Source organism: Eriocheir sinensis, chromosome 16, assembly GCF_024679095.1.
Source record: "Eriocheir sinensis breed Jianghai 21 chromosome 16, ASM2467909v1, whole genome shotgun sequence".
NCBI classification, from domain to species: domain Eukaryota; kingdom Metazoa; phylum Arthropoda; class Malacostraca; order Decapoda; family Varunidae; genus Eriocheir; species Eriocheir sinensis.
The window spans coordinates 8,529,497-8,555,045 of NC_066524.1; the positions used below are offsets into that span (position 1 = coordinate 8,529,497).

At 45.4% G+C, this 25,549-nt stretch overlaps 1 protein-coding gene across 5 annotated transcripts in view; it reads right to left on the reverse strand.

Annotated features, from left to right (window-relative positions):
- Positions 1-2,538: 2,538 nt before the first annotated feature.
- The window catches only part of LOC126999228 (uncharacterized), a 67,033-nt gene continuing 44,022 nt past the window's right edge, over positions 2,539-25,549 (reverse strand). For 3 of the 5 annotated variants that reach the window (XM_050861574.1, XM_050861571.1, XM_050861575.1), the window contains exons 13-17: positions 24,985-25,244; positions 15,830-16,059; positions 15,386-15,566; positions 8,524-8,848; positions 2,539-8,075 (exon numbers count right to left, since the gene is read on the reverse strand). In XM_050861574.1, coding sequence (XP_050717531.1) covers positions 7,308-8,075; positions 8,524-8,848; positions 15,386-15,566; positions 15,830-16,059; positions 24,985-25,244 — 1,764 coding nt within the window. In that variant the 3' untranslated portion in view covers positions 2,539-7,307. The remainder of the gene's footprint in view (positions 8,076-8,523; positions 8,849-15,385; positions 15,567-15,829; positions 16,060-24,984; positions 25,245-25,549) is intronic. The other 2 variants (XM_050861573.1, XM_050861572.1) reach the window with 2 other exon arrangements.

A 25,549-nucleotide genomic window follows, 5' to 3' on the forward strand; every position in this document is an offset into this window, starting at 1 on the left:
GAAAACACGAGTGAAAAGAAGACATGATTGACAACGGTGCTCCGGGGAGCCGGCCTTTGATGGGCCTCTTGAGGGACGTCCAAGAGTTTGTTGGGACATACGATTCGCATTATTGTAACACTGTGGCAGCGGCGGCAGCATTGGCACTACTGTATTCTTTATTCAGTATTATTCCAAAAAGTATAAGGCAGCCAGCTTGACATCGTGGGTCATGGAGCAACACGTACAGTACTGGTTAAAACTGGAACAATACAGCACCACTACAGCAGAATAATATGCTTTCCATATTTCATTTTATTTCCTCCTCTTTTCTGTTTCCTCTTCTATTTTGTTATATTTATTTTCCTTTCCTGCTTGTGTTTTCTTTCTTTCCACTTTTCTTCACACTTCCTGTTTCTTTGTCTCATACTTCAATACTCCAAATTTCTCTTCTCTTTCCTTGCTTTATATTTTCTCTTTTCCTTTTTCTTTTGTTTCCTTTACTTTTCATTTCTTTTATATTTTCTATTTCTACCACTCTCCTCTTGTTTTCCAATTAGCAGCAGAAGAGAATGCACACAGCAGTGACTGAGTGTCATTAAAAGGGACTCCAATAATGCTTGTGTGTGTGTGTGTGTGTGTGTGTGTGTGTGTGTGTGTTAACCTAGTTGTAATATACAGTAAATGAGCTACGCTTGTGGAATTGCGTTGGTGATTTTCAATTGTCAACTTCGGTATTAAACTCACTTAAATTATTATATTAAAGTCTCTTTGAATTGGCTTCTACTATTCAATGCATTTATTGGGTAAGCTGTATTTCTTGATGTCTTTCAAGCATCTTGTCTTTTTAAACTTCATGTCCTCTACTTGCTTCCCTGTCCCATACAAACATCTTCTCTGTCAAGTTTCTCTACTCCCTTCATGCCCCTGAACACTGCAATCATAACCTCTCTTATTTCTTTCTTTTAAGGATGGCAGTCCCATCATTTATAATCTTTCTTTGTACCTATATGTTAAATCTGTCAGGCTAGGGACCCTCTTAGGTGCTGTGTGTGTGTGTGTGTGTGTGTGTGTGTGTCTGAATTAACTATTTTTACAGGATTAAGCCAAACTTGTAATGTCATGTCTTTTGAAACTATCTTATATTTTTATAACTGTGAATGTATTTAGCACATACATATTCTTCTGCAATATATTCCATTGATTTATTGCTCTGTGTGTGTGTGTGTGTGTGTGTGTGTGTGTGTGTGTGTGTGTGATGAAGTTACCCAAGGACTGGATGAAGGAAGCTGGTCTTTGCTGGCACTGTTATTTTTTTTTCCGCTGTACTTTGAGCTGTTTCCTTTACCACTGAAATTAATTAGATCAAGCCACTTTATCATCAAGGCCCTCCTGTATGTATGAACCAGGACAACTGTTAACTTCAGCTTTATATCACTGTATAACATGTATAAACAGGCGGATAAAGATAAATCAGTCAGCCAACACACATGACCACTGTATATACTCATAAAAAGTCTAATTTATGTAGCTGTGACCAAGCTCAGGTAAGGGGCCAACTCTCACAGGAATACTACTGTGCTCAGGTGTTAAATTTATTCCTCAGTCAGACAGGGAGGGAGGGAGTGATTTGCACATGAAATTGACTTTAAACTTGAGTATATAGTACTTTGCTCTGCCTGACTGATCAGTTCACATCCTAGGCCTTAAAAGCTCGAAACACAAAGGTCCGTATTCTTAAACGCATCGGGCTACCGTTACGACTGTTTTCCAAGGCCACGGAGAAGATTAAGTGGGTCTTCATGGGTGACTTTCAGGACTGTTCAAGGTGCAGAGGTTGTGTAAAACTATCTCTAGCCTCACAAAACAGTCCATGAGCATCCCAGCAACGTCCACGAGAGGCTTTTCAAACAGGTGAACTGAGGCGCCAAGACGTTTCAGAGTACGGGCGAAAGCCTTTATTTCACAACACTAGCCCTTATTTCCAAAGTTCTATAGTTCATAACACAGTCCCAGACCCTTATTTCCAAAGCTTATACTTCATAACACAGACCCTTATCTTAGTCCAAATGTCTGGTTCACAGCACAAGCCCTCATTTCCAAAGGTTATATTTCACAACACACTCTTAGTCCAAATGCCTGGTTCACAACACAAGCCCTCATTTCCAAAGGTTATATTTCACAACATACTCTTAGTCCAAATGCCTGGTTCACAACACAAGCCCTCATTTCCAAAGGTTATATTTCACAACATACTCTTAGTCCAAATGCCTGGTTCACAACACAAGCCATCATTTCCAAAGCCTATAGTTCACAACACAAGCTCTTACTTCCAAAGCCTATAGTTCACAATACAGGGCTTTTATGGTTCACAACACAAAGCCTATATTTCACACCAGCCCACAGTCCCAAAGCCTAGTTCACAGCACTGGTCCCTGTCCCCAAAGGTTTATAGTGGGCAGAAGGAACAGGGAGTCAGTAGTATAAATAGTGGTACACACACACACACACACACACACACACACACACACACACACACACACACAGTTTTTCTTCTCCTTTCTATCATTCGGTCTGTTCTAGTAGTCCCCCATTCTGCCACATCTACCATCACAAAGGTATAGACAGATGGATAGACAGACACACACACCCTTACAAGCTTTACCAGTCCTTTCCTTACCGTTAATTCCTTCCTCTTCTTGCCTTTTCCTTCACAATCACTTTCGTATATTTTAGACTGAATGAACAAAGTAGGAAATTGTAAAATAATTCAATGTATACTTAAGTCACTACAGTACAATTGGTGATCTCTTAAAACTATAATAATACAATTTCGCCATTAGCTCAGGTAGTATTACTGAAGCTGCCTCTAAGACTAACACAGCACATCTAAAAACATAATGACATGACTAGCTTGTGACTAGAGAATAATACTTGGGTTCTGAGATGAGTTTACTGTGCATGCCTGCTTGTCTGTGGTACAAATGTAAGACAGAGCAAAACACATGACACAGAGGAAAGCTGGCAAGGCTGTTTTTACCAGTAATGTTGCAGTTCTTGCCCTAAAAGATCAGCACAGGGCTTACTGCCACACCAATACACAAATATCCACTGCTGAGGCTGTTTTGCTGGCATGAATGAGATTTAAATCCTTTGCACATAATAAGAGGTCTGCATAAGGCTTACTGCCACACCACATGAACCCACTGCTTCTGATGGTGTTGGTATGGCACGCAAAGAGGTCTGATCAAGAAATGGCACACACACACAAGGACAACACCCACCCACAACCGAGGCAGTTTTTGCTGCTTTGATTTCTGGTCCAATACAGACAAAAGGGCTTGTCATGCCAAGGTTCTGGCCAATAGCACACAACAGGGGCCTCTACAACCAACACTCACTGCTCAGCTCTGATAGGATCACACTTTCTTGCTTGGCCTCCAAATAATTCTGATCCCCAGGCCACCAAAACCCTCACTTTTCTCCTTCAGTCTTTCCTTGAAAGGTTTAGAGATTTTAGCCCTGTACAAAATAAATTTCTTCACACCAGTGTTGTAGCTATGGGGAAGGTCTGTGTGGGCCTTGATCCCCTATAGAGAAAAGTTTAGCCCCCCTATATGAAATTCTGAGAGAAAGAAAACATGCTTTAATTTGCCAAAAAGATATATCTGTATGGGCACTGGGTCCTCCCACGGGATTCCTCACACAGGCCGCCATCTATGCCACTGTAACACACGTTAGCATGTGTTCAGAAGATTTCTTTTGTCACTTTTTTTTTTGCAAGGACCTGACTGCTAAATAACACTGGATCACTGAGCACACTTGATGATTACTGACCAAAATGTGAATATATTTCCTTTTCATCATATTTTGCCAATTGAAAGAAAAATATATAAACTGAGGAGTCAAAATGTAAGTACTATTTACCAAAACCCCTACTTTGAATTTCCTTGACAAATGGAAGCATCTGAACACAAAGACTAGTGCCAGGAGCTGGTGACAAAAAGTTCAGTTTGGCTCCAAACCGGTCAAGACTTTGTTGGGTGCATGAGCTCCCAAGTATTTGCATGCGTCCAACTTACTACATGTAAGTTATGGGTTGCAATAATTGCTTTTCACGTTGAATTCTGTCTCAACAAAACTAATTCATTTTCATCTGTGGCTTGTGATATCTGAGATCTGCTGGCCCTACTGAAATTAATATTTGGTTAGATATATTGTAGTTGAGAATACTTGCAAATCACCCCATTTGATTTTGTGCTTTTTGGAACCCTACTGTACTGAAATTACAAACTCAAAACAAACAACCTTCATTGCTACACTGCCAGTATGTTATTACCAGTACTACATTACCAAAGGACATATTGCTTAACTTCTACAGGGCCTATAAATGTTATGAGCTGAAGAATTTTAAAAATCACACATTTCCAGTTATGCATTTTACGTTCATATGGCAAAAACAAGTGTGACCATTTGTGTCTGCATCTAAATGAATCTCTCTTGCTTAACAGTGTTCTCTAAACCAGTGTTCTGAGCACAGTATGCCAAATGCCTGAACCATGTCTTTTATACCAAATGGTTATCCATCTATAGCATGTGTGCCTGCATGTGTGTGTGTGTATTTACCTATAAACCTAGTGTGTGTGTGTGTGTGTGTGTGTGTGTGTGTGTGTATCTATAGTCTATCAATTTTAACTTGAGCCTTTGGGTGCGACTCAGGGATTCCCCACGAGACCGCGCTGGTGCCACATCACTCCATTACTCTTCTCAGAGAGGGTTGCCTCCCCCCCCCCCCCCTCCTCTCTCTCTCTCTCTCTCTCTCTCTCTCTCTCTCTCTCTCTCTCTCTCTCTCTCTCTCTCTCTCTCTCTCTCTCTCTTTTTGCATGGCTGTGCAGGGCGTTAGAGTGAGATCTATTTGAGTTGTCCATTGTGGCGTAACGCTGAATGGTGCGGCCTGGCGCCTGTTGCCAAGGTCTGTCAGGAGGCAACGTCGCATGAACCCTGTTGCCAAGTGATATGGAAGGTTTATTGGGTCGGTCTTTTCCTCTAATCCCAAGCCATTCACAACACCATGCAGTCGTATTATGAATGTATATATATTCCATAAATAGATAACGTACAGACTAACAGTAAGGCAGATCGCCATGCGCATGTCAACACTAGTAAATAATGGGGGTTTCCCTGGGCCAAGCCACAGGGCTCAAGTTAGAGTCAATGGACTATAGTTGTACTGTACAGGCCCTGAGCTACATTCATGTGGTCCTGTCTCCATGTCTACACTTGTCCAGCTTTTTCTTAAAATGCCACACTCTTTGCCTCCATCCCTTCTTCTAGCTCATCCCACGTATCTATACTACTTCTACAGGGAAGTCTGTACTTTTTTGTGTCATTAAGACATCTTCCCTTTCACATTTTTTCCTGTCTCCTACACTCTGACTTCACTTTCTCTTTTTAATGATTGATCTGTATTATTATCTGATTCCTCTAAAGGCATTCATGAAGTTTATATTTAATCAGGTTTCCCCTCTCTCTTCTTTCCTCCAATGTTAGCTGCTACAATTCTCTTAATCTTTCTTCCTAAGTTAGACCTTTCTGCTCTGGTACCATCTTGGTGGCCATAGTTTGTATTCTTTCCAGCTTCTTCAGGTGTTTCTTCATGTGAGGCAGCCACTCAACTTCTGCATATTTCAGTTTTGGTCTAATCTCTGCAGTTATTTTTCTCATCCTATCTTTTATCCAGGTAGTGAAATGGCATTTTTTTTATATTCCTCGGCATGCTGTATGTATCTCCAAATATATTGTTTATATGCTTGTCTGGTGACAAATTACCCTGAATCACCACTTCCAGGTCCTTCTCCTCCTCTTCTCTTACTATTACATTATTTCCCACTTCATAAGAGTATGCATGTCTCATTTCACTCTTCCCCATTTCCAGCACATGTCATTTCTTTTGCACTGACTTTCATTTCCCATGTTTTACACCATCCATATATCATGTTTACATCTTTACGCAATGCTCCTCAGTCTTTCATTTCTTATTTTCCTCAGTAATTTTGTATCATCTGCAAATGTGCACGTACATAACTGTTCACTCCTGGAATGTCATCTATATACATTAATGATTTCCATGCTTCATCCTATTGTCTGTATTACCTTTTCACACTGTTCATTACAAAAAAAGAGAGAGAGAGAGAGAGAATCCAAAGACCAATTCCCCTCATCACCATTATTACTATTACCAAAAGCTATAAAGTCAAATAAAGATCTCAAATAAGCAGCTGCCATTTATATCCTCCTTCAGCCCAGTGTGTTGAGGCTTCATAGCAGTGTTCGCCTCGATAAAGTACACACACACACACACACACACACACACACACACACACACACACACACACACACACTTCCTCTTGATAGCTTTGGCCCATGTTTATATGGGTTTGTTGTTTTGAGGTTGTAGCTTGGGGTCTAAGACCAGGTGCCCTTCCTCATGTCACGCGGCGGCACTGGGATTGAAGCAACTCGCCTTGGCTCTTCACTTCCATGGCTTGAAGCTCTAACCCACTAGACCCCCCCACCCCCCCCTCACTCACACACATAAACATACATAAAAAACTAATCACAAGCAATCATCACCGAGGCCAGGGCCATGTATCTAGAAATTGGTTTGGGGGCGTTAGGTTACTTCAGCAGCCCACTTAACTAAAAGTGATGCCAAAACCAATCTCAGGCAACACTTAGTGCCATACAGACTCATGTAAAGGTTGAATTCAAGGAGCCAGGTGTAGGGTGCAGATCTGTGTACAGGTACTAGTCTTATGGGGGCTGAATTGATGATGAGTTAACTTTTTATGGAAAGATAACTTCATTCCTAAACTGAACAAAATCGTAGCCTTAGGGGTCAACTCTTGCACAAATACTACTTTTTTCTGGGAGGCTTAATTAATTCCTCAACTGAACATATCACAGACTTAGAATGGTTGACAGTTACATGAGTATATAAGGTACTAAATTAGAGAGGGGCTTCTTCTCCATAACTCCCCCTTCCTTTAAATACAACCCTGGCAAAGACTAGCATTGTCTTCCATTGGTCCAGTGTGACATAATTCTGTAGCAGTGTGTGACAGGCCTCAGCGTGGTTTGCAGTGAGTGGGCAGAGTCAGGTCTGTGAGTACTGAAGAGAGAAGGGCGGAAGCATAGTGTTGGATGACTTGTGGCGGAGACTGCAGCGAGAAGCAAAGGGAGGAGGAGCAGGAAGAGGAGGAGAAAGATGAGGAGGACGAGGAGGAGGAGGAGAGATATTGGGGTAGCGATGAGGGAGGTCTAGAGGGTCAAGAGGCAACTGTGCGCGGTGTGTGCGGGCGAGCCACCGGGAGGGAGGATGGTCTTGGGGGAGCCGTACCACTACCACTACCACCACCACTTCCACCACCTCCACTTCCACCACCTCCACTTCCACCACCTCCACCACCACCACCACCACCACCACCACCAGAGTGACTCCCAGAGAGGCTGCCAGAGAGAGATGATTGACTAGACTCTGACAATTCCGCTTCATCCCTGCCTGTCATGTCTCCAGCCTCTCCACCCTCGGTAGAGTCGACAGACAGGGTGGAGACGTCCAGTGCAGTGGAGTTGAGATCAGCAGAAGCCACCGAGTTAGCAAGGTGATGGTGGTGATGGTGGTGAAGGTGTTGGTGGAGGGGCGGGTGTTTTTGGCAGGCAACTGGCGTACCATCAGAGCCATCGCTGGAGTGGCCACCACTGCTGCTGTTGTTGTCATCATCACCATCCACTACTGGGCCTCCGTCACCATCACCGCCCTCGCTCTCCTCTGACTTCTTCAGGTTTGAAGGCGACTTCACAATAGACGTTGTGAGGGCACAGATAGAGTGTGTTAGCGACGTGACACTCTCACTCAGAGGCACCGTCACAGAAGCCACACTCTGTGAGTGCGGAGAGTCTGCACCTCCAGGGGACCGCTCATGGCCTGACCCGCTGGACTGGGACATGGTGAGCAGGGTCTGTGACCCTGGCAGGTTGCAAAACGCATTCATAACTTGCGTCACCATTGACAGGGAGTCCTGCAGCTGCCCAACCTAAGGAGGAATATTATCAGTGCTATACACAAGGACATAACGAGACTACAAGAGGTCAGTCAACCTACAGCAGGCAGCTCCTCAGAACCTGTCATTCATCAGGTTCTGTCCCCATCTATAAGTCTGTCTAACACATATAAAACTGTTAGGTCATACTGTCATGTTAAGTTATATGAATTTGGCAGTACTGAATATTGGAGAGGCAGAGGCAATGGACGGAAACACATAGAAGCTTATCACTGACCATCTAAACTCATAAGAGATTATGGGAAAACCTTATGATGATGATGTGGTCATATTATGCATTAACTACACATCTCTTTGTTTTACTCATCCACTACTCTCTTCATAAAGGAGCCTATCTCATTGACTGTTTGGCCACCTTGACTGGTCCCTGTCCTGGCCACAACCATTGACTGTTAGGACACAAACACTTGTTATCACTGACCTGACCCTGTAGAGCAGCACAGAACTCAGTGAGCTCCTTTACACTCTCCTCTGAGTATTTTTTACCCTTGGTAGAGGGAGCTGGAGCAGTTGCCCCCTGCCCACCCTGTGCATTCCCCTCCCTGTGGCAGTTGTCCATGGGGGTGAGGGGGGTGAGGGGTGTCATGGGGGTGGAGGGTGTGTTCAGGCCACCACCATCCCTCTTGCTGGCCTGCAACTTCTGTATCTCCCTCCACAGCGTGCGTATCGCCTCAAGCTGCATGTGACGCAGCCGCCGCTCACGCTCCAGCGCCTCCTCCGTGCAGCGCAACTTCTCTGTCAGGTGTCTGTGTGGGGAAGGATGAGAGTGGTGAGAGGTAAACACAGGAACAAGAGCTTTACAAGAAAATACCAGAAAATGAGTTTTATTGCTTTACACTATGATGCAGACTAAGGGACCAGAGTGTGATGAAAGGTAAAGTCAGGAACAATACCAACAGTTTATTTTTATTTTTTATAGGAAGGGAAGCAGACCAGGGGCGATATTCCCGTCTCCAAACATCATCCTCGAAGGAAAACTTGGCCTTTCCTAGGTACGTCAAGACCTCCCTTGGACCTTTCCCTTGGGACATAATTAGGGATTATATCGTCATTTATGCATAATGAAGTGCTAGTATATTCTCACTGGCGTATAATACATGAATTTCAGTCCACCTCAACCCGAACATGAGGAAATATTTAAAGATACAAACACGTTTACAAGACCTAAGTGTAGAAGTGAAGAAACAGGGTGATGTTTTCCTGCAGGGTGTCACGTTTATTGAAAGAATAAAGTATGTTCTATAAAGTGAAATGTATGAGCAAGAATTATGTTATCAGAATAAGAAGTACATTTTGTTTATTTATAAGTGGAAGTAGAAGAACTGAGAAATATTCGGTATCTCAAGCTATACACTCTTCACATCGAGGAAGCAGCAACACCGCGTGTTCCAACAATCGTCAGCTGAACCGAGGTCACAACGTTGCCAGGTTGTCGTACTCTGCCTCTTACGTTTGACGATTTCCGACCCAAAAACTGCTTTCATCACCCAAATAACTGCCTTCATATATGGTTGTCGTTTAATTGGTTAATTATTGGTGCTTCTTGGCAACACTTATAGACCAGAAACCGGCAAATACGCCTAAGACTACCCACATGCTGGCCTGAAGACCACCCATCAACCCGGGCTCTAGATAACTTCTCCAAAGAGGCTCAAAGATGAGTTCCGGGGGGCAACATGAGCCAACACAAGATGGCGCCACTATAAACACTCGCCTGCGCAAGAACGGGCTGGACCGACCATCAGGCCCCACCGGGAAGAAGCCTACCGGCACAATAGGCCGCGATGTAAAAAAAAAAAAAAAAATTAAAAAAAAAAATTAAATAAATAAATAAAAAATAACTCGTTTAATTCAACTGTTTTCTCATCCATATTTCGTACATGAGTTAAGTACTATATCGATAATCATCTGTGCTGGGCAGGAAGGCTAATATAGGGAAATTACTCGGATTTCTTGTGCACAGCATGTTTACAACATATGTCACGGGCGAATTATTTTAAGCTGCCAACTCACTGTATTTTAGCTTAATATTAAGGATTTTAGCCACAAAAGCTTACATACAGGGTGCAAAAAGCTATTCCTAGGCAGCTACTGGTTGTTACATTGCGTATAAGCAGACGGCCCTATGTGACTAAAGACAGCATTAAAGTCAACGAATGTGACCTCATGTAGCCGTTATTTTTAAGATTACAATCAGGCTGCTTTGCTGAAAATAACACAGTTTGATGAAAATACGTGGCTTGTACAGTACTGTCTCCAGGATTGCAAGTTTCAAGTTTGCGATTCACTAAGTTTGCGATAGGGACCCAAAAAATTCAATTTTTATTGAAAACTGAAATTGTGATATGACCCGAAAGGAAAAGGAAAAGGCTGCTAAAACGGGTTTTTTTTCACACCTTACTGTTGTTCTTGACTCCCATTCTTGCTCTTACCCAGCCCCCTACCTTTCCATTGGCTGCGGGAAGCATGGTGAGTGGGATCCGGGCGGCCAGGCGCATGTGTATGAGCAGCCCTGACCGCGCACTGGGCTTGAGCAGCTGACGGGCGGCTGATGATGGTGATGGTGATGATGAGCGTCAGCGGCATGGCCTTTGCATCGGCGCCACCCAAACGGTATTTTCATTGGGGCCTGTGTGTGTGTGTGTGTGGCTGTGTTTATTGTGGGCCCGGGCTCCTCAATTTGCTAATTCTTATTTTCCACATGTTGCGCGGGACTTCTTTCTTTTCTTCCATCTCTTCTTTTTCAAAAAGAAGAGATGGATGAAAAGAAAGGGGTCCCATGCAACATGTGGAAAATAAGAATTGGCAAATTGAGAAGCCCAAACCCATAATAAACACAGCCACACACACACACACATACGGGCCCCGATAAAAATAACGTTCAGGTGGCGCCGATGCAAAGGCCATGCTGCCGACACTCATCACCACCATCACCAACATCAGCCGCCCGTCAGATATTTGGGCCCAGCACGCGGCTGGGGCTGTCTGCACACATATGCTTGGCCACCTGTCTGCTCTTGGGAGCAAGATGTTGACAGTTTTCAATTTCCCCATAAGAATAATGGTTCAAAGTTAGCAATTTCAACGTTTGCGACCCGCAATGTTGACCTATTTATCGCAAACTTGGAGACACTACTGTATTTTTTTCTTACGTCTACGCCTATAGCGCCGGTAGGCTGCTTGAGGGGCCTGGATGGTGTTCGGCCCCAGCCCGTCATGGTGCAGGCAAGTGTTTATAGTGGCACCATCTTCTATTTAATAACATTAACCTAAAGCAGTGTTACCAGATAAGAGTGTTTCACAGAAGGTTTTGATCTGGCACACCTGCAAGGTTAGGGAAATGTCGCTGACGGTACTACGGCTGCAGGAGACCAGGACGTGATGAAAGGAAGGGCAGGGGAAGGAGAGGATCAAGGGGTTTATGGTTCTATCTTGACATTTTGTTTCGAAAAGGAGAATAGCAGACCTAAAATTCACTTTTAAAAACCCCTCTATTTGGAGCTATGGAGGTGTTTTCCAACCCCCCCTCTTTCCCTGCTATGCTAATGGTGCCCTGAATATGTTTTCCAATGCCCCCCCCCTTGCTATACCACTCCACTTTTGTTGGAACCCTGGTGTCAGTAGATCCAGTAAATGTGAGGGTAACCTTATGGGTAAGCAGGGCACCACCAATCACATGCTTTGCAGACATTACCACTACCCAGCAGGAGGTACAGTGCCAACCAAGGACCCTATATAAAGGAGATGGGGCTCTTCAGTAAAGTTTTGATGCAGGTGCAATTAATGCCACTAGTATCTACTCAGACAGAGATAAAACACTTGAAGGGGTAACATGATTTTTTATGGTATTTATGCACCTTTTTCAACCTGCCATATTAAACATCATTGAGGTAAATAAAAAAGTAGTTATGGTTCATTAACCCATACAGCCCCGCTGTCAGCTATAGCCGACACTGCATTTGTACCCTGAAGGCCTGCTGCCGTCTATTTCCGACACCAACTTCTTCCTTTATTTACGCAGCTTGTATGGTAGCCAAGGGTTTTAAAATTGGACATGTGGTAACTCTCTCTGAGAGAGAGAGAGAGAGAGAGAGAGAGAGAGAGTGTGTGTGTGTGTGTGTGTGTGTGTGTGTGTGTGTGTGTGTGTCGCCTGACCTCCGCCACAGCCATAGTAACCTCAGCACACTCAAGTGTAGTTCTTTTGTGTTTCTTACATATTATTACCAAGACAATAATGACTGACAGTAAAATCGACAGACGCAACAATAAAAGTGAATGTATGGTAAACACACACAGAAATAGTATATACAGTAAACAATCAGTTATCCGGGTGCACCGTATCCGACCTCGCCCGTATCCAGGAGTTTTAAAAAATATTTGATTTTTTCCAAAATATAATACCAAATTGTCACGCACCGCCTAAAGTCGATCAAATTGCCCGCGCATTGCCTCTTAGCTCTATCTGGGCGGCATACCGCACCCATAAGGTGCGCCCCAGCTTGCACGTAGCAATGATACTGATGCCCTGGTGCGAAGGTTCGCAGGAAAGCTGTGTGCTTCGCAGTACAACTGGCACGTAAACGTCCTTGCCGAGCGCTGCAGACCATATTGAAGTGACGAGAGTCAAGGCAGTGCAGGTTTAAATGGCGGGAGTGTCAAAGGACTGTTTAAATGAAACACACAGTGCGAACCCTAGCTTAAGCCTTGATAACTGCCTAAATCCAGACTGGACTAAGTGAGCAGGGCTCCGTCCTCGTGGAGAATGTGTGCGGGTCCGCTAGCACTTCTGAGGGAGTGAGGTGGAATAAGAAATGCAGATAGGTACCACCCTCGGTCCGACATTTGAAAGAGGGATTTTACCATGCTTACGGTAAGGCGAGTAAAGGGGCCCACAGGGGTTCAGAAGTCCCGTGGGCCAGCCTGATCTGGAGGTGCAGGCTGGCCGTAAATCGTGGTTACTTCTTGTGGCTGGCCTCCCCGTGGTCCCGCTGGATGCACTGTGCAGGGGGTACCCACCTCCCATGACTCGTAAGGGCAACACAGTGTAACTAAACAGCAACAGATCACCATGCAAGCGGATGCGCCTGGTTGTCATTGACTCCTTGGTTATCCTCCCCACTCACACTCAGAGTGGGGCGGTCTGGCATACTTGCCCGGTGTCTGTGGACCTTCGGGTTCACTGCTGGGCTTAAAAGGGTAGCGCCCTGGGGTGCCTGCCCGGGCGTCCGTATAGAAGCCTGCTTAGAGCACTTGATGCTCGTTGCCGGCCCGGACCGCTTCGGGTATCGCTCTGGTATGCCTTCTGATTGACCCAGGTGGTAAAGTCCACAGTGCTCGTAGCCACGAGGTTGCTAACGCAGCTACACAGCAATAAAGCCACAGGCACGCACCTAAGAAGAGCATAGAGTGATCGGCCTTCCAGTTTTGTAAAATTGGACCCGTAAAAAGTTTCTTGTGGCAGTGCTGGGTCTGCTAGAAAGCCTACGTGGTAAATACGATGGTGCAGACTTGGGCGGTTAAGCTGCCACAAATACCTGGGCTTTTCTGGGTTGGGTCCAGGCCCCGCTGCTGTGATTGGCCAGGCAGGGGAACATTAGCTGCTGCCTGTAAACATGGGGCTAGGCACCCCAACAATGGGTTAGCGGTCGAGGCTGTCGTGCCTAATTGCCGAATCCCAAGTAACAGATCCCCCCAAGGTGCAGCAGGATTGCGATAAGCCAGGGAGAGATTGCCATGAGTTCTAACCGTGACGACGCTGCTCGAACCCTTTTCTCAGCGCCCAGAGCATGTCAATCGCGCACATTTCACTCCCTGGTGCAGATTGATTGCTACAAGGCCATGGGGCATACCATAGTATGAGTATGGACAGAAACACCTATGCAGTACTCTGTTGTTGCCTTTATGGCAGGCCATGATCGAAAGTTGGGTTTTCAGATCCGTAGACTTAACCTACACCATATCCGGGTTTTTCCCATATCCGGGTGCCCCCATGGCTCTATTAACCCGGATACGAGAGGGTTTGCTGTATTTAGTTATTACTATAAATTTTACGCAGTTGTGCATGTACGTAGTCAAAGAGACAATCGTGCTGCTTACAAACATCACTAGAGCAAGAATAATACAGCGTCAGAGTGGTGTGCAAAATGAGGGAGGTTGGCGGCCGGGCAGGAAGACGCACCGTAGTGCACTCCATAACCATCCCCCATAGAGGCAAAAATAAGCTGATATGAGTGTTATTATACCTTTTCCCCCTAGTTTTAGATAATTTCCAATTGATTTATGCAATAAAAAAAATCGATAGGGGCTCGGGATTGAGGTGAAAAAAAGCTCAAAATAGGGCGGGGCTGTACGGGTTAAGCATAGGAGTTAACAGATATCCAGTGCCTCTGATGCAGACAAAATATGGCCCCTGGAATCCATGTTCAGCCTCTGAGCCAGTTGGACACTGTTTTTAGTGCTGATCAAATTCCATACCAACTATACACAGCCTACTTTAGTGCCTATGCCCTACATAACACTCCACCAACCCAAGCAGCAACTCCCTGCATGTTAAATTGAAGGGGAAGGGGCCATAGGATGGACAGCAAAGGCACAGGCAGGGGCAGCAGGAGGGGTTGGAGGCAAGACACTTAGTTCTCACACTTCATTCAGTACATCACCCCGATGGAGACTAGGTGAATTTTGAAGAGATTTTGAAGATGTCTTTTGTCTGTGTCAAGATGGGTGCGAGTGGGTGGAGGTGAGAGGCAGCCACATGGTCCCTTTCACTTTCTTTTGGCATGCAGGGAGTTGCTGGTTGGGTTGGTGGAGTGTTATGTATGACAATAGTTACTATAAGTTGTGCATAGGTATTAAAAAATTCCTCAGCACTAAGAAAAACATCTCATTGGCTTGGTGGCTAACCGTGGAACCCTCAGGCCATGATGCTCACCGGCAGTTGCTGTTGTTTGAGCTGTGGTGTGTGGTGAAGAGGCCAGGGCAAAGGCACCATTACCAGATTGTTATACTCAGCACATTGTATTTACTGTTTTCTGACCCAAACTGTCATGCCCACACAAATAATGATATTCAATCATACTTATTGCTTAAACAGTAAAAGACTTTCTTGTGAGTAGAAAGAATAAATTGACTCTCCTAAAGCTGATCTGATTATCATATTTTGGAATGATCGTCAGACATCTAGGGCTGCTGCAACACTGGATCTGCCATCATGCAGGCACTCTCCACAACCCTCCTGACATATATAGCCCCATCTCCTTTATATAGTCCCAGCAAAGTCTTACTGTATGTGTTGTTCAGCTCGGGAGTGTCGTATGTCGTCCCTGATCTTCGCAGCGTTGGGGTTGTGGTTGCGCGTCATGTAGCCACGCCAGTGCTTCTGTAGGGTGATGGCTGCCTGCTGCTTGGTGACCTCGGCGCTGCTGCTGCTGCTGCTGCTGTTACTCGAACATCGGTGTCTATCTTCTGAGATGCAAGGGATAATGCTTAGGTCTCTCTTACTCTCTCTCCTTCCTTGTAACCAGCTTTCATTATTATTTATATTACATTATGTTAGTTTCTCTCTCTCTCTCTCTCTCTCTCTCTCTCTCTCTCTCTCTCTCTCTCTCTCTCTCTCATTGAAGTTGTTGAAAGGGGAAGAATAAAGAAGTGAGAGCAGCTAAGCCAATAAGTAATCTCTCATACCCTCGCCTTGATGGCCCTGGAAGGTGAATGCAACATGTTCTTACTTGTCTCCAGAGGCCTGCCTTGTGCTCCATTCTTGTACTTCTCAGGGTCATAGTTGTGGGTGGCGTGAGGCAGCTCCCGCCCGCGCTTCTCTGTCTGCTTGCGCTCGGCAGCGATGCTCTTGATGGTCTGCAGCTTGGAGGCCGACATCTCCGAGTCGGTGTTGTCAGACTCAGCGTCAGAGTAGCCGTGGTGAGGCGACACCATCTTCTTTCTTGAGTTCCCTTGTCTCCTGCCAGGGAGAGGCACCAACTCACCCACTGTATGAGGTCATACACCCACTGATCCAGGAGTTCTTAAAGTACTCTCTCTCTCTCTCTCTCTCTCTCTCTCTCTCTCTCTCTCTCTCTCTCTCTCTCTCTCTCTCTCTCTTTGTCATTTCTCACATTCTTCTTCATGTTGACACATTATTTTTAAGGTATCATGAACCTAGAAAATAATTAACTACAGTACCCTCTCGAGTTTCATGCTATCCGAGTTTCGTGATCCACGAGTTTCGCGGTTAGTGCTAAATTCTTACAATCTGGACTTTCGGGCATTATCAACCCGACTTTCGTGCTGCTCTGACACTTACGGGTCACGTCTACTTACCATCGACGTCACGCACGCTACCTTTAACCCATTGAGCACCGCCAAAGTTGTATGATGCGGCAACACCCAGACCCGCCAAATTTTTTTAATATTTTTTTTCTCGGATATCTATTGGAAACCCGAAGTTATAACACCCGAAGTACATAAAATCACTCACAATAGCCATTTAGTACTCAATAGAGGGGTTATGCTCTGTGCGTCATCCAGCTGGTGGCGGGGAGGAAGGTGCGGCGTTTACGGGCATCCGTCAGCATTACACATCAGGCAGTGGTTTAGGCACATAATACATAAGGGTTGTGTTAGGATGTTCCTGAACAGAGCATCAGTTGTTTTAGCAACATAAAACTCAACATTACGTGAAACTTTGGGGCAAGGCTCTGCTGCGTGTTGGTTGTCAAGGTGCAGGTGGCGGGGCGGCATTCTTGCCCCCGTATCACCCACCTGCGCTATTTTTATTTTGTATCTAACTCCCAATACGTGATAAAAAAGGTATAGATAAGCTCGAAAGTAGTAGGCTGGTATATCTTCCCCTGACGCGGGCGGCGCGGGCAGTCAGTCATGTTGGCATGCACCCAGCACAAAGTCTGAACTGGCGGTGCGCAATTATTTCCTACTGTGAGTGACAAGTGAAGACTGGTAGGTAAGTTGCCCAGTAGTGTAAACTTGCCCGTATCTTGACTCATAACGTGTGTGAAAATTACAAGCCTTAGACAATTATATACAGATGTAAAGGGTCGAGAACTTGCGACGGCTGAGAGCCGTCAGCGGGGCTGAGCGTTACACATAACCGCGACGGCTTAGAGCCGTCAGCGGGGCTGAGCGTTACATAACGCGTGACTGAGAGCCGTCAGCGGGGCTGAGCGTTACACATAACCGCGACGGCTTAGAGCCGTCAGCGGGGCTGAGCGTTACACATAACCGCGACGGCTTAGAGCCGTCAGCGGGGCTGAGCGTTACACATAACCGCGACGGCTTAGAGCCGTCAGCGGGGCTGAGCGTTACACAGAACCGCGACGGCTTAGAGCCGTCAGCGGGGCTGAGCGTTACACATAACATAGCGGCTTAGAGCGTCAGCGGGGCTAAGCGTTACATAACGCAGCGGCTTAGAAACCGTCAGTGAGGCTGGCGTTACATAACCGCAGCGAGAAACCGTCGGTGAGCTGGCGTTACACATAACGCAGCGGCTTAGAAACCGTCAGTGGCTGGCGTTACACATAACGCAACGGCTTAGAGCCGTCAGTGAGCGTTACATAAGCGCTGACGGCTTAGAAACCGTCAGCGAGCTCGGGAGTTAAGGTAGTATCACACTGGGCGTTTTCCTCCAAACATTGTGGCTATGGTGAGAGAGGAACAGGGCGGGTTTTGAAGCCGGCACCCAGTTGAAGGCGGCTGCCTTATGATTGGCTGACAGTTCTGAAAACACGCTTGTGATTCGCTGGGAGTCCAATGACATCATAACCGACGCTCACCCTATCAGCGGCTTCACTGCCTTAACCCTTTCCTTGCACGCGGTGCGGACACGACTATCCCCTCAGGCGCAGTCGGGCAGCCTAATTGGGGGTCTCTTTTAACCTCTGTATCTCAAAAACTATTCATCACAGCTAAAAACCAAAAACACCATTGGAAAGAGGAGGTCCAGATCTATAGGAGTCGGTTATGTATGCCTCTCTTGCGAACGTACATGCACGTTCAGGGAGTGTTGAATGTTAACACTTACGTCAGTGCGTGCGGGATGATCAGCCATATTGAGGGAACTGCGGACATCTTTTTTTCAGATTCTGGCAAGGGAGTATTGCCAACTGCAATATTTACAACTATTTGGTCAAAGAATCAGTCAGGTGATAGGTGAAGCTATGCAAAAATGCCGCTATATTGAGCAAGAACATCCACCAGTTACTCGTCCGTAGATTTGCCGCGCTGGGCTGATATGATTTTCCACCAAATTTAGTGAAGAATCCACTCAATTGGCAATCCTGTGTTGTGAGAATTAGTGTTGGAACACTCTCATATGCGGGAGATTTGAGCGCGGGTGGAGGTCGCAGCGGGCGTTAAGCGCCACCAGCAAATACGCCTAACGCTCACTGCAAGCGTTTAGCAATGAAAGGGTTAAGGCGGTGTCACAATGGCCGTTTTCATCCAACCGTTGGTGCTACGGGCAACGCCCATACGCCCAACCAGGAGTGAGTTCACGGTTATCCATAAGCTGGTGTCACACGGCTTTTTTCTTCCCACTGAGTTGGCGCCAGCTAGGCCAACCGGCAACTCCAACTTTCTGGTGCGGTGTCACACGGCCAAGGTCAGTTGCCCGTATCCACATCCACAACATAAACAAAGCACTTGCCCTGTATCGACATGGCGGTGTCTGCTAAAGTAAGGGCTGCCGCAGCTTGTGCTGCCATTACCCAAGTTATGGACTTGTTGCTGAAGTTAAATGGAAGGAAGTTGTGGGTGTGGCATGCCTGTGTTCCTCCATGCCAGTTCTCATTGTCACCACTGCGCGTGCACAGCCAACCCACCCATCTTGACTCAACCATATAAACACATGGATCGAATAACAACACACACACACACACACACACACACATACACCAGACTCATTAGGAACCATTGCAGATGTTTCTGACAAACAGAAACGACTTCACCATTTCTTGAGTGTGTTAGAACGTATTTGGTGAGTGGCTCACATGAACCAAACCTAGCTCTTGGCAAGAAGAGAGCAGTCGTCTTTAACACTGCTCTCTTCTTGCCATTGGGTATGTTTGGTTTGTATGAACCGCTCACCAAATAAGTTCTAACCCACTCTGAAAATGAAGCCATTTTTGTTTGTGAAACATTTGCCATGGTTCATGATGAGTCTGGTGTTTGTGTGTGTGTGGTGTGTTTTACTTGATCACGTGTTTATGTGGTCGAGTCTAGATGGGTGTGTGACATTGCACTTACAGTGTGACAAACAACTTCGACGACACGGTGAGCCGGCACAATGGTGTCGGTTGAAACAACCAGTGTGACACCGCTAAATAAGGTAGCTGAGCCACTGACCAGGTGAGCGCCGGCAATGACGTCATGGGAATCCCAGCGAATCACAAGTGTGTTTTCAGAGCTCAGCCAATCGTAAGGCTTCATCTGTGGCTTTAAAACAACCCGTTCTCTCTTCCTGTTTTCTTTTTTTTTCCAAGGTACGTACGTATTTTGAGATAACAAAGGAGTATAGGATGAAAAAAAGTGAGCTCCGGGGGGCAGCATGAGCCAATTATAATGGCGCCACTATAAACAGTTGCCTGCGACATGATGGGCTTGGGGCCGACCATCAGGCCCAGATGGATAGTCTACCGGCGCCATAGCCCACATGTAAAAAAAAAAAAAATAAATAAATAAATAAATAAATAAATAAATCTCCACGGGTCGGAACAGATAAGCGCTTTTTCAGTGTTTTCAATACCTCGAGTTTTGCGATCCTCGAGTTTAGCGCTATACCTTCGGAATGCAGCGAGCGCGAAACTCGAGAGGGTGCTGTACTTTGTCTAGTGTTTTCTAACAATGACACTAGGAGCTATGAAACAGATCATAGCATTCAGCTGTCTGCTCATCATTCACTAATCTTTTATTTTTCTATTTACTATTTAAGCTTACAGTACCCCCCCAAGTTTCACGCTTGCTTCGTTCCGCAGGTAAAGCACTAAACTCGCAGATCGCGAAACTCAGGGTATTGAAAACACTGAAAAAGTGCTTATTTGCTCTGGCCTGTGGAGAAGCTGGGTTTTTTCCCACTTTACCTCCTTGTTACAGAAAAAAAATACGTACCGTGTAAAATGGAAGAAAATGTGAAGAAAAAACGGGTCATTTTGAAGCTGCAGCTGAAGGCAGCTGGCTGCCTCACGATTGGGTGACAGTTCCGAACACACGCTTGTGATTGGCCGAGTCCGATGACATCATCGACGGCACTCATCCAATCAGCAGCCTCTAACTATGATGAAACGAAAGCTTTGTGAATCTGAAGTCAATGTTGATAGTTAAATCATTAGTTCGTAGCTTTTACCGAAGGTCATTAGCGCGCATCTCTGTGAATCTTACCCCAGCACGTGTGAACACGGTCACCCAACTGCTAGTTTCTCAAGAATTTTGTACAGAGATTCAAAGTCGGCTGTATTTCGCGGGAAACTCATTGAAATTCTGCTAAGAAACTCAGTCACCAGCATGTCGGTTATTTTCTCGTGAGGTCGGTAAGTTGTGGTCACAAAAAGAAGAGGAGTGTATCAGCTGATCAGTTTAGTAGCTATCTGCATGTTTATTCCAGTACCACAATGAGTTCCATGAAGCTAGATAAGCTTGGAGTAACCAGGTTGAGCAGGTCTTTTTTTTTATTTACAACAAAGGAGGCAGCTCAAGGGGACAAAAAAAGGAAACAATAATAAAAAAGCCCGCTATTCGCTGCTCCTAAAAAAGAATCATAAAAGGTGGCCGAAAGAGAGGTCAATTTCGGGAGGAGAGGTGTCCTGACACCCTTCTCTTGAAAGAGTTCAAGTCGTAGGCAGGAGGAAATACACTCCACTCTGTCCAGAAGAGCTGTGTGAGTGGAGCCCCCCCACACGTGAGATGCATACTCCATACGAGGGCAGACAAGGCCCCTGTATATGGATAGCAACTGCACGGGGGAGAAGAACTGGCGGAGACGATACAAAACGCCCAACCTCGAGGAAGCTGATTTAGCGAGAGAGATGTGAAGTTTCCAGTTGAGATTTTGAGTTAAGGATAGACCGAGGATGTTTAGTGTTGAAGATGGTGATAGCTGAGTGTTGTCGAAGAATAGGGGATAGGTGTTTGGAAGATTGTGTCGAGTTGATAGGTGGAGAAATTGAGTTTCTGAGGCATTGAAGGACACAAGGTTCCTTCTGCCTTAATTTGAAATGATAGCAAGGTCTGAGGTTAAGCGTTCTGCAGCCTCCAGTCTGGAGTCGTGTACTTCCTGTTGAGAGGGTCTTCTATTGAAAGAAGTTGAATAATGCAGAGTGGAGTCGTCGGCGTATGAGTGGACAGGACAGTTTGTTATGGAAAGATCATTGATGAATAACAGGAAGAGAGTGGGTGATAGGACAGAGCCCTGTGGAACACCACTGTTGATAGGTTCAGGGGAAGAACAGTGACCGTCTACCACTGCAGAGATAGAACGGCCAGAAAGGAAACTGGAGATAAAGGAACAGAGAGAGGGATAGAATCCGAAAGAGGGCAGTTTAGAAAGCAAAGACTTGTGCCAGACTCTATCAAAGGCTTTCAATATGTCTAGCGCAACAGAGAAGGTTTCACCGAAACGGCTAAGAGAGGATGACCAAGAGTCAGTTAAGAGAGCATGAAGATTGCCAGTAGAACGCCCCTTGCGGAACCCATACTGGCGATCAGATAGAAGGTTAGAAGTGGAAAGGTGCTTTTGAATCTTCCGGTTAAGGATTGATTCATAGGCTTTAGATAGACAGGAAAGTTAAGCTATAGGGCGGTAGTTTGAGGGATTGGAACGGTCACCCTTCTTAGGCACAGGCTGTACAAAGGCATACTTCCAGCAGGAAGGAAAGGTAGATGTTGATAGGCAAAGACGAAAGAGTTTGACCAGGCAGGTGTCAGCACGGAAGCACAGTTTTTAAGGACAATAGGAGGCACTCCATCAGGTCCATAAGCCATAAGCCTTCTGAGAGTTGAGGCCAGAGAGGGCATAGAAAACATCATTTGGAAGAATCTTAATAACAGGCATAAAGGAGTCAGAGGGGGGGATGAGTAGGAGGAATATGCCCAGAATCGTCCAAGGTGGAGTTCTTACAGAAAGTTTGAGCGAAGAGTTCACCCTTAGAGACAGATGAGATGGCAGTGCTGCCGTCAGGGTTAAGGAGAGGAGGGAAAGAGGAAGAAGTGAAATTAGAGGAGATATTTTTGGCTAGATGCCAGAAGTCACGGGAAGAATTAGAAGAAGCAAGGAGTTGACATTTTCTATTAATGAAAGAAGATTTGGTAAGTCGGGGAATAGATTTGGCACGATTCCGGGCTGAAGTGTAAAGGTCATAGTTAGCGGGAGTTCGAAGGGTCTGGAACCTTGGACTTGAGTCTTGTCCAAGCGTAGCCTGAACTGCATTATCATGTCTGGGTCGTCATTGCTAAGTTCTCGTGGCATTTGATTAACCCCTTCAACACGAGGACGTGTATGCTGCGTCCTTGCGTGCCCCGTACCATATCCGAGGACACTCATACTGCGGCCTGGCTCACTTTTGCCAATATACGAGTTATTTTATCTCTATATTTATGCTTACATTTCAAAATTATCAATTAATTTATGTTTCTTTATGTGCATCATTTAATTCTGTATGTTTTCATATATAATACATGATGATTATGTTGAGTTTATGGCTGAAAATTTGTTATAATCAATAGCGACATTTGAAATTTGGCGCACGCGGCAATCCCGGATACGGCGCGGTGTGCTGTTTTGGCCCGGCTGTAGTGAGTTTCTTTATGTGCACCATTTAATTCTGCATGTTTTCATATATAATACATGATGATTATGTTGAGTTTATGGCTGAAAACTTGCTATATTCAATAGCGACATTTGAAATTTGGCGCGTGAGGCAATCTTGGATACGGCGCAGGGCGCTGTTTTGGCCCAGCCGTAGTGAAGGGGTTAATGGTAGCAAGCTGTTACACACTCTCCCTTTGTCTCCGAGCTAACCACTCACGAACCAACAAATGCTTCCTTTTCATTTTTTCTTTTTCTTCAGCAGACGCCACAAAGCAAACTCTGCAACGTCTGGATCCATTGTTTGTTTTGCTTTTCAGCTGATGTATCCCAGAATGCAACAGTCCTCTGTGTGACCAAACTTGAGGATAAATTCGAGGCAGAAAATTGTCGGGAGATAATTTTGGTGGAAAATTTCTGAGAAACTAGCTTATGTGACCGCGCCTTTAAGCTGCTGGTGTCACACTGGGCCTTTTTCCTCCAACCGCATTGGCGATAAGGGCAATTGGTAACTCCAACTTTTCCGGGTGTGCGTCACACATGGCCAAGGTCAGCTGTCCGTATTCACAACGTAAACACAGCAGTCACCCTGTATCGATTAAATAAAAAACAAAGCAGCTCTGCCAGTCTACTTTACAATTTTCAAGGTTGTTAATTTTCCACTGCTCCTCACTCCTGAGCCACTGCCGTCATCTGTTTGTTTACATACAGCCGCATGGTTGCTCGTACCCCCAACCGTTTTTCATCCGTATGGACAACCGACAATTCACTCCCGGTTGGGCGCACAGGCAACCTCGGTTGCCAGTAGCCCCAACGGTTGGATGAAAATGGCCAGTGTGACACCGCCTTAAGGAATCGAGCGTGACGCCGACGGTAGGTAGACGTGACCAGTACATGTCAAAGCAACGCGAAATTTGGGATGGTAAGAATTTAGGATTGAGCGCGAAACTCAAGGATCGCAAAACTTGGATAGCGCGAAACTCTGGAGGGTACTGTAGTAGTCCAAAGTAGTAGGCTAATATGTCATGATGAAAAGTATCAGCTGGTGCTGTAGTCAAGGCACCAGCTCCCTCAGCACCAGCAGGTAATGCTGTGTGTCTTAACCCGGTAGCAGCGAAGGGCCAAATTTGTGGCTTTACCGTGTACCAGTGACGGGGGCCAAATTTTTGCCATGATATAACCCCCAAAAAAGAGATGATGCATAAACTAATGACAAATGCATTGATATGTATTATGAAATGGTTTGCGTGAGTGATGATTTTTTTCTCATTTTTCTCGCTAAGAGGGGCCCTTAAGAAACATGATCCCCACAGCTACCGGGTTAACCCTTTCACGCACCAAAAGTTTAATAAGTTTCTCTTTCCAATGTGACATCTGTCTGGGGCTCCCAAGGGGGCCTCATGGAATGGCCTGACCGTGCTGCAAAAATTTTATTAATTTCACCCACGAGTATTCTTTTTTCCTGGGATTATTATATATCGTTGGTTTTGGAAGATATTATTCTACCTTATGAAAGAAAAAAAATATCAAGAAATGCAAATAAATAGCAAAGTTTACCGACTCTGAAAAAAACAATTTAAAGAGACGACAGTCGCGCTCACAGGCTGCCTGCTGAGAAGCAATTAAACCACGGGCAATCATCACTTTAAATCCAATGACACAAGAGTTAATAATTAGTTTATTTTATAGGTCTAGCTTGGATTTTTTACGCAAAAACTTTTGACACGATTCTGAAAGATACTATATTTTTGGCAAATTTTTAAAAGTTTTTGACGCGATTCGAGTCAAAAGCTCATGTAGACGATTCTGTTTTGCCGCGAATCGCGTCATGGTGTGTAAAATGGTTAATCACAGCCACACCACACTGTATCAAGGGCAGGTGTGCCTCAGCCAAAGCTAAGTTAAGGAGAAAAATGATGCCCAGCTTATACTTATGAACTTCAGTCTTGCCACCAAAAGATGGATTCCATAGGTTCAATTAATGCTACATTGATGAGTCTTGAAAGATAAAGGGAAAAAAGAAACAGGAAAAGAAAAAAAAATGAAGAAAAGAAACTTGTTAAGTTGCCTCACCTGCTCACGGGCTCAACTGACACTGAGCGCACGTATCTTGGGGCTGGGCGGGGCGATGGCTTGGGTCTGGGGAGAGTGGAGGGGCCACTGAGGGCACAGATCTGACTGGCACTGGGCCGGGCACTGCGGGAAGGAGAACCGCGAGGAAGCTCTGTGGGGAGTGACGACGAGGGGGCTGCACTTTTCATTGGTGACGCTCGGGACCGATTGGCAGATGATAGTCTCACTGCTGCTGCTGCTCCTGCCCCCACTCCTACCTGCTGTGGAGAGTGTGACAAGAACACATTACTTATACTTTTTACTCCCCACAGCCTCCCATGCACATTCATCTATTCCTGTCTTCCCTGTCACCCAAACTGTTCTATAGCCCTGCCAGTCTTGCCTAGCTACTACATCAACATCTAACAAGCAAATATATGGCTGGACATCCATTAATCTGCAATCTGTGCCAGTAACTATATCTGAGTCAGTGAAAATTTGAAGTTATGGGAAAAAGCATAGAAGCATTCACCGATCCTACCACATGACAGTGATTGTAATGCTCCTAATCCCATTTAGATTGCCT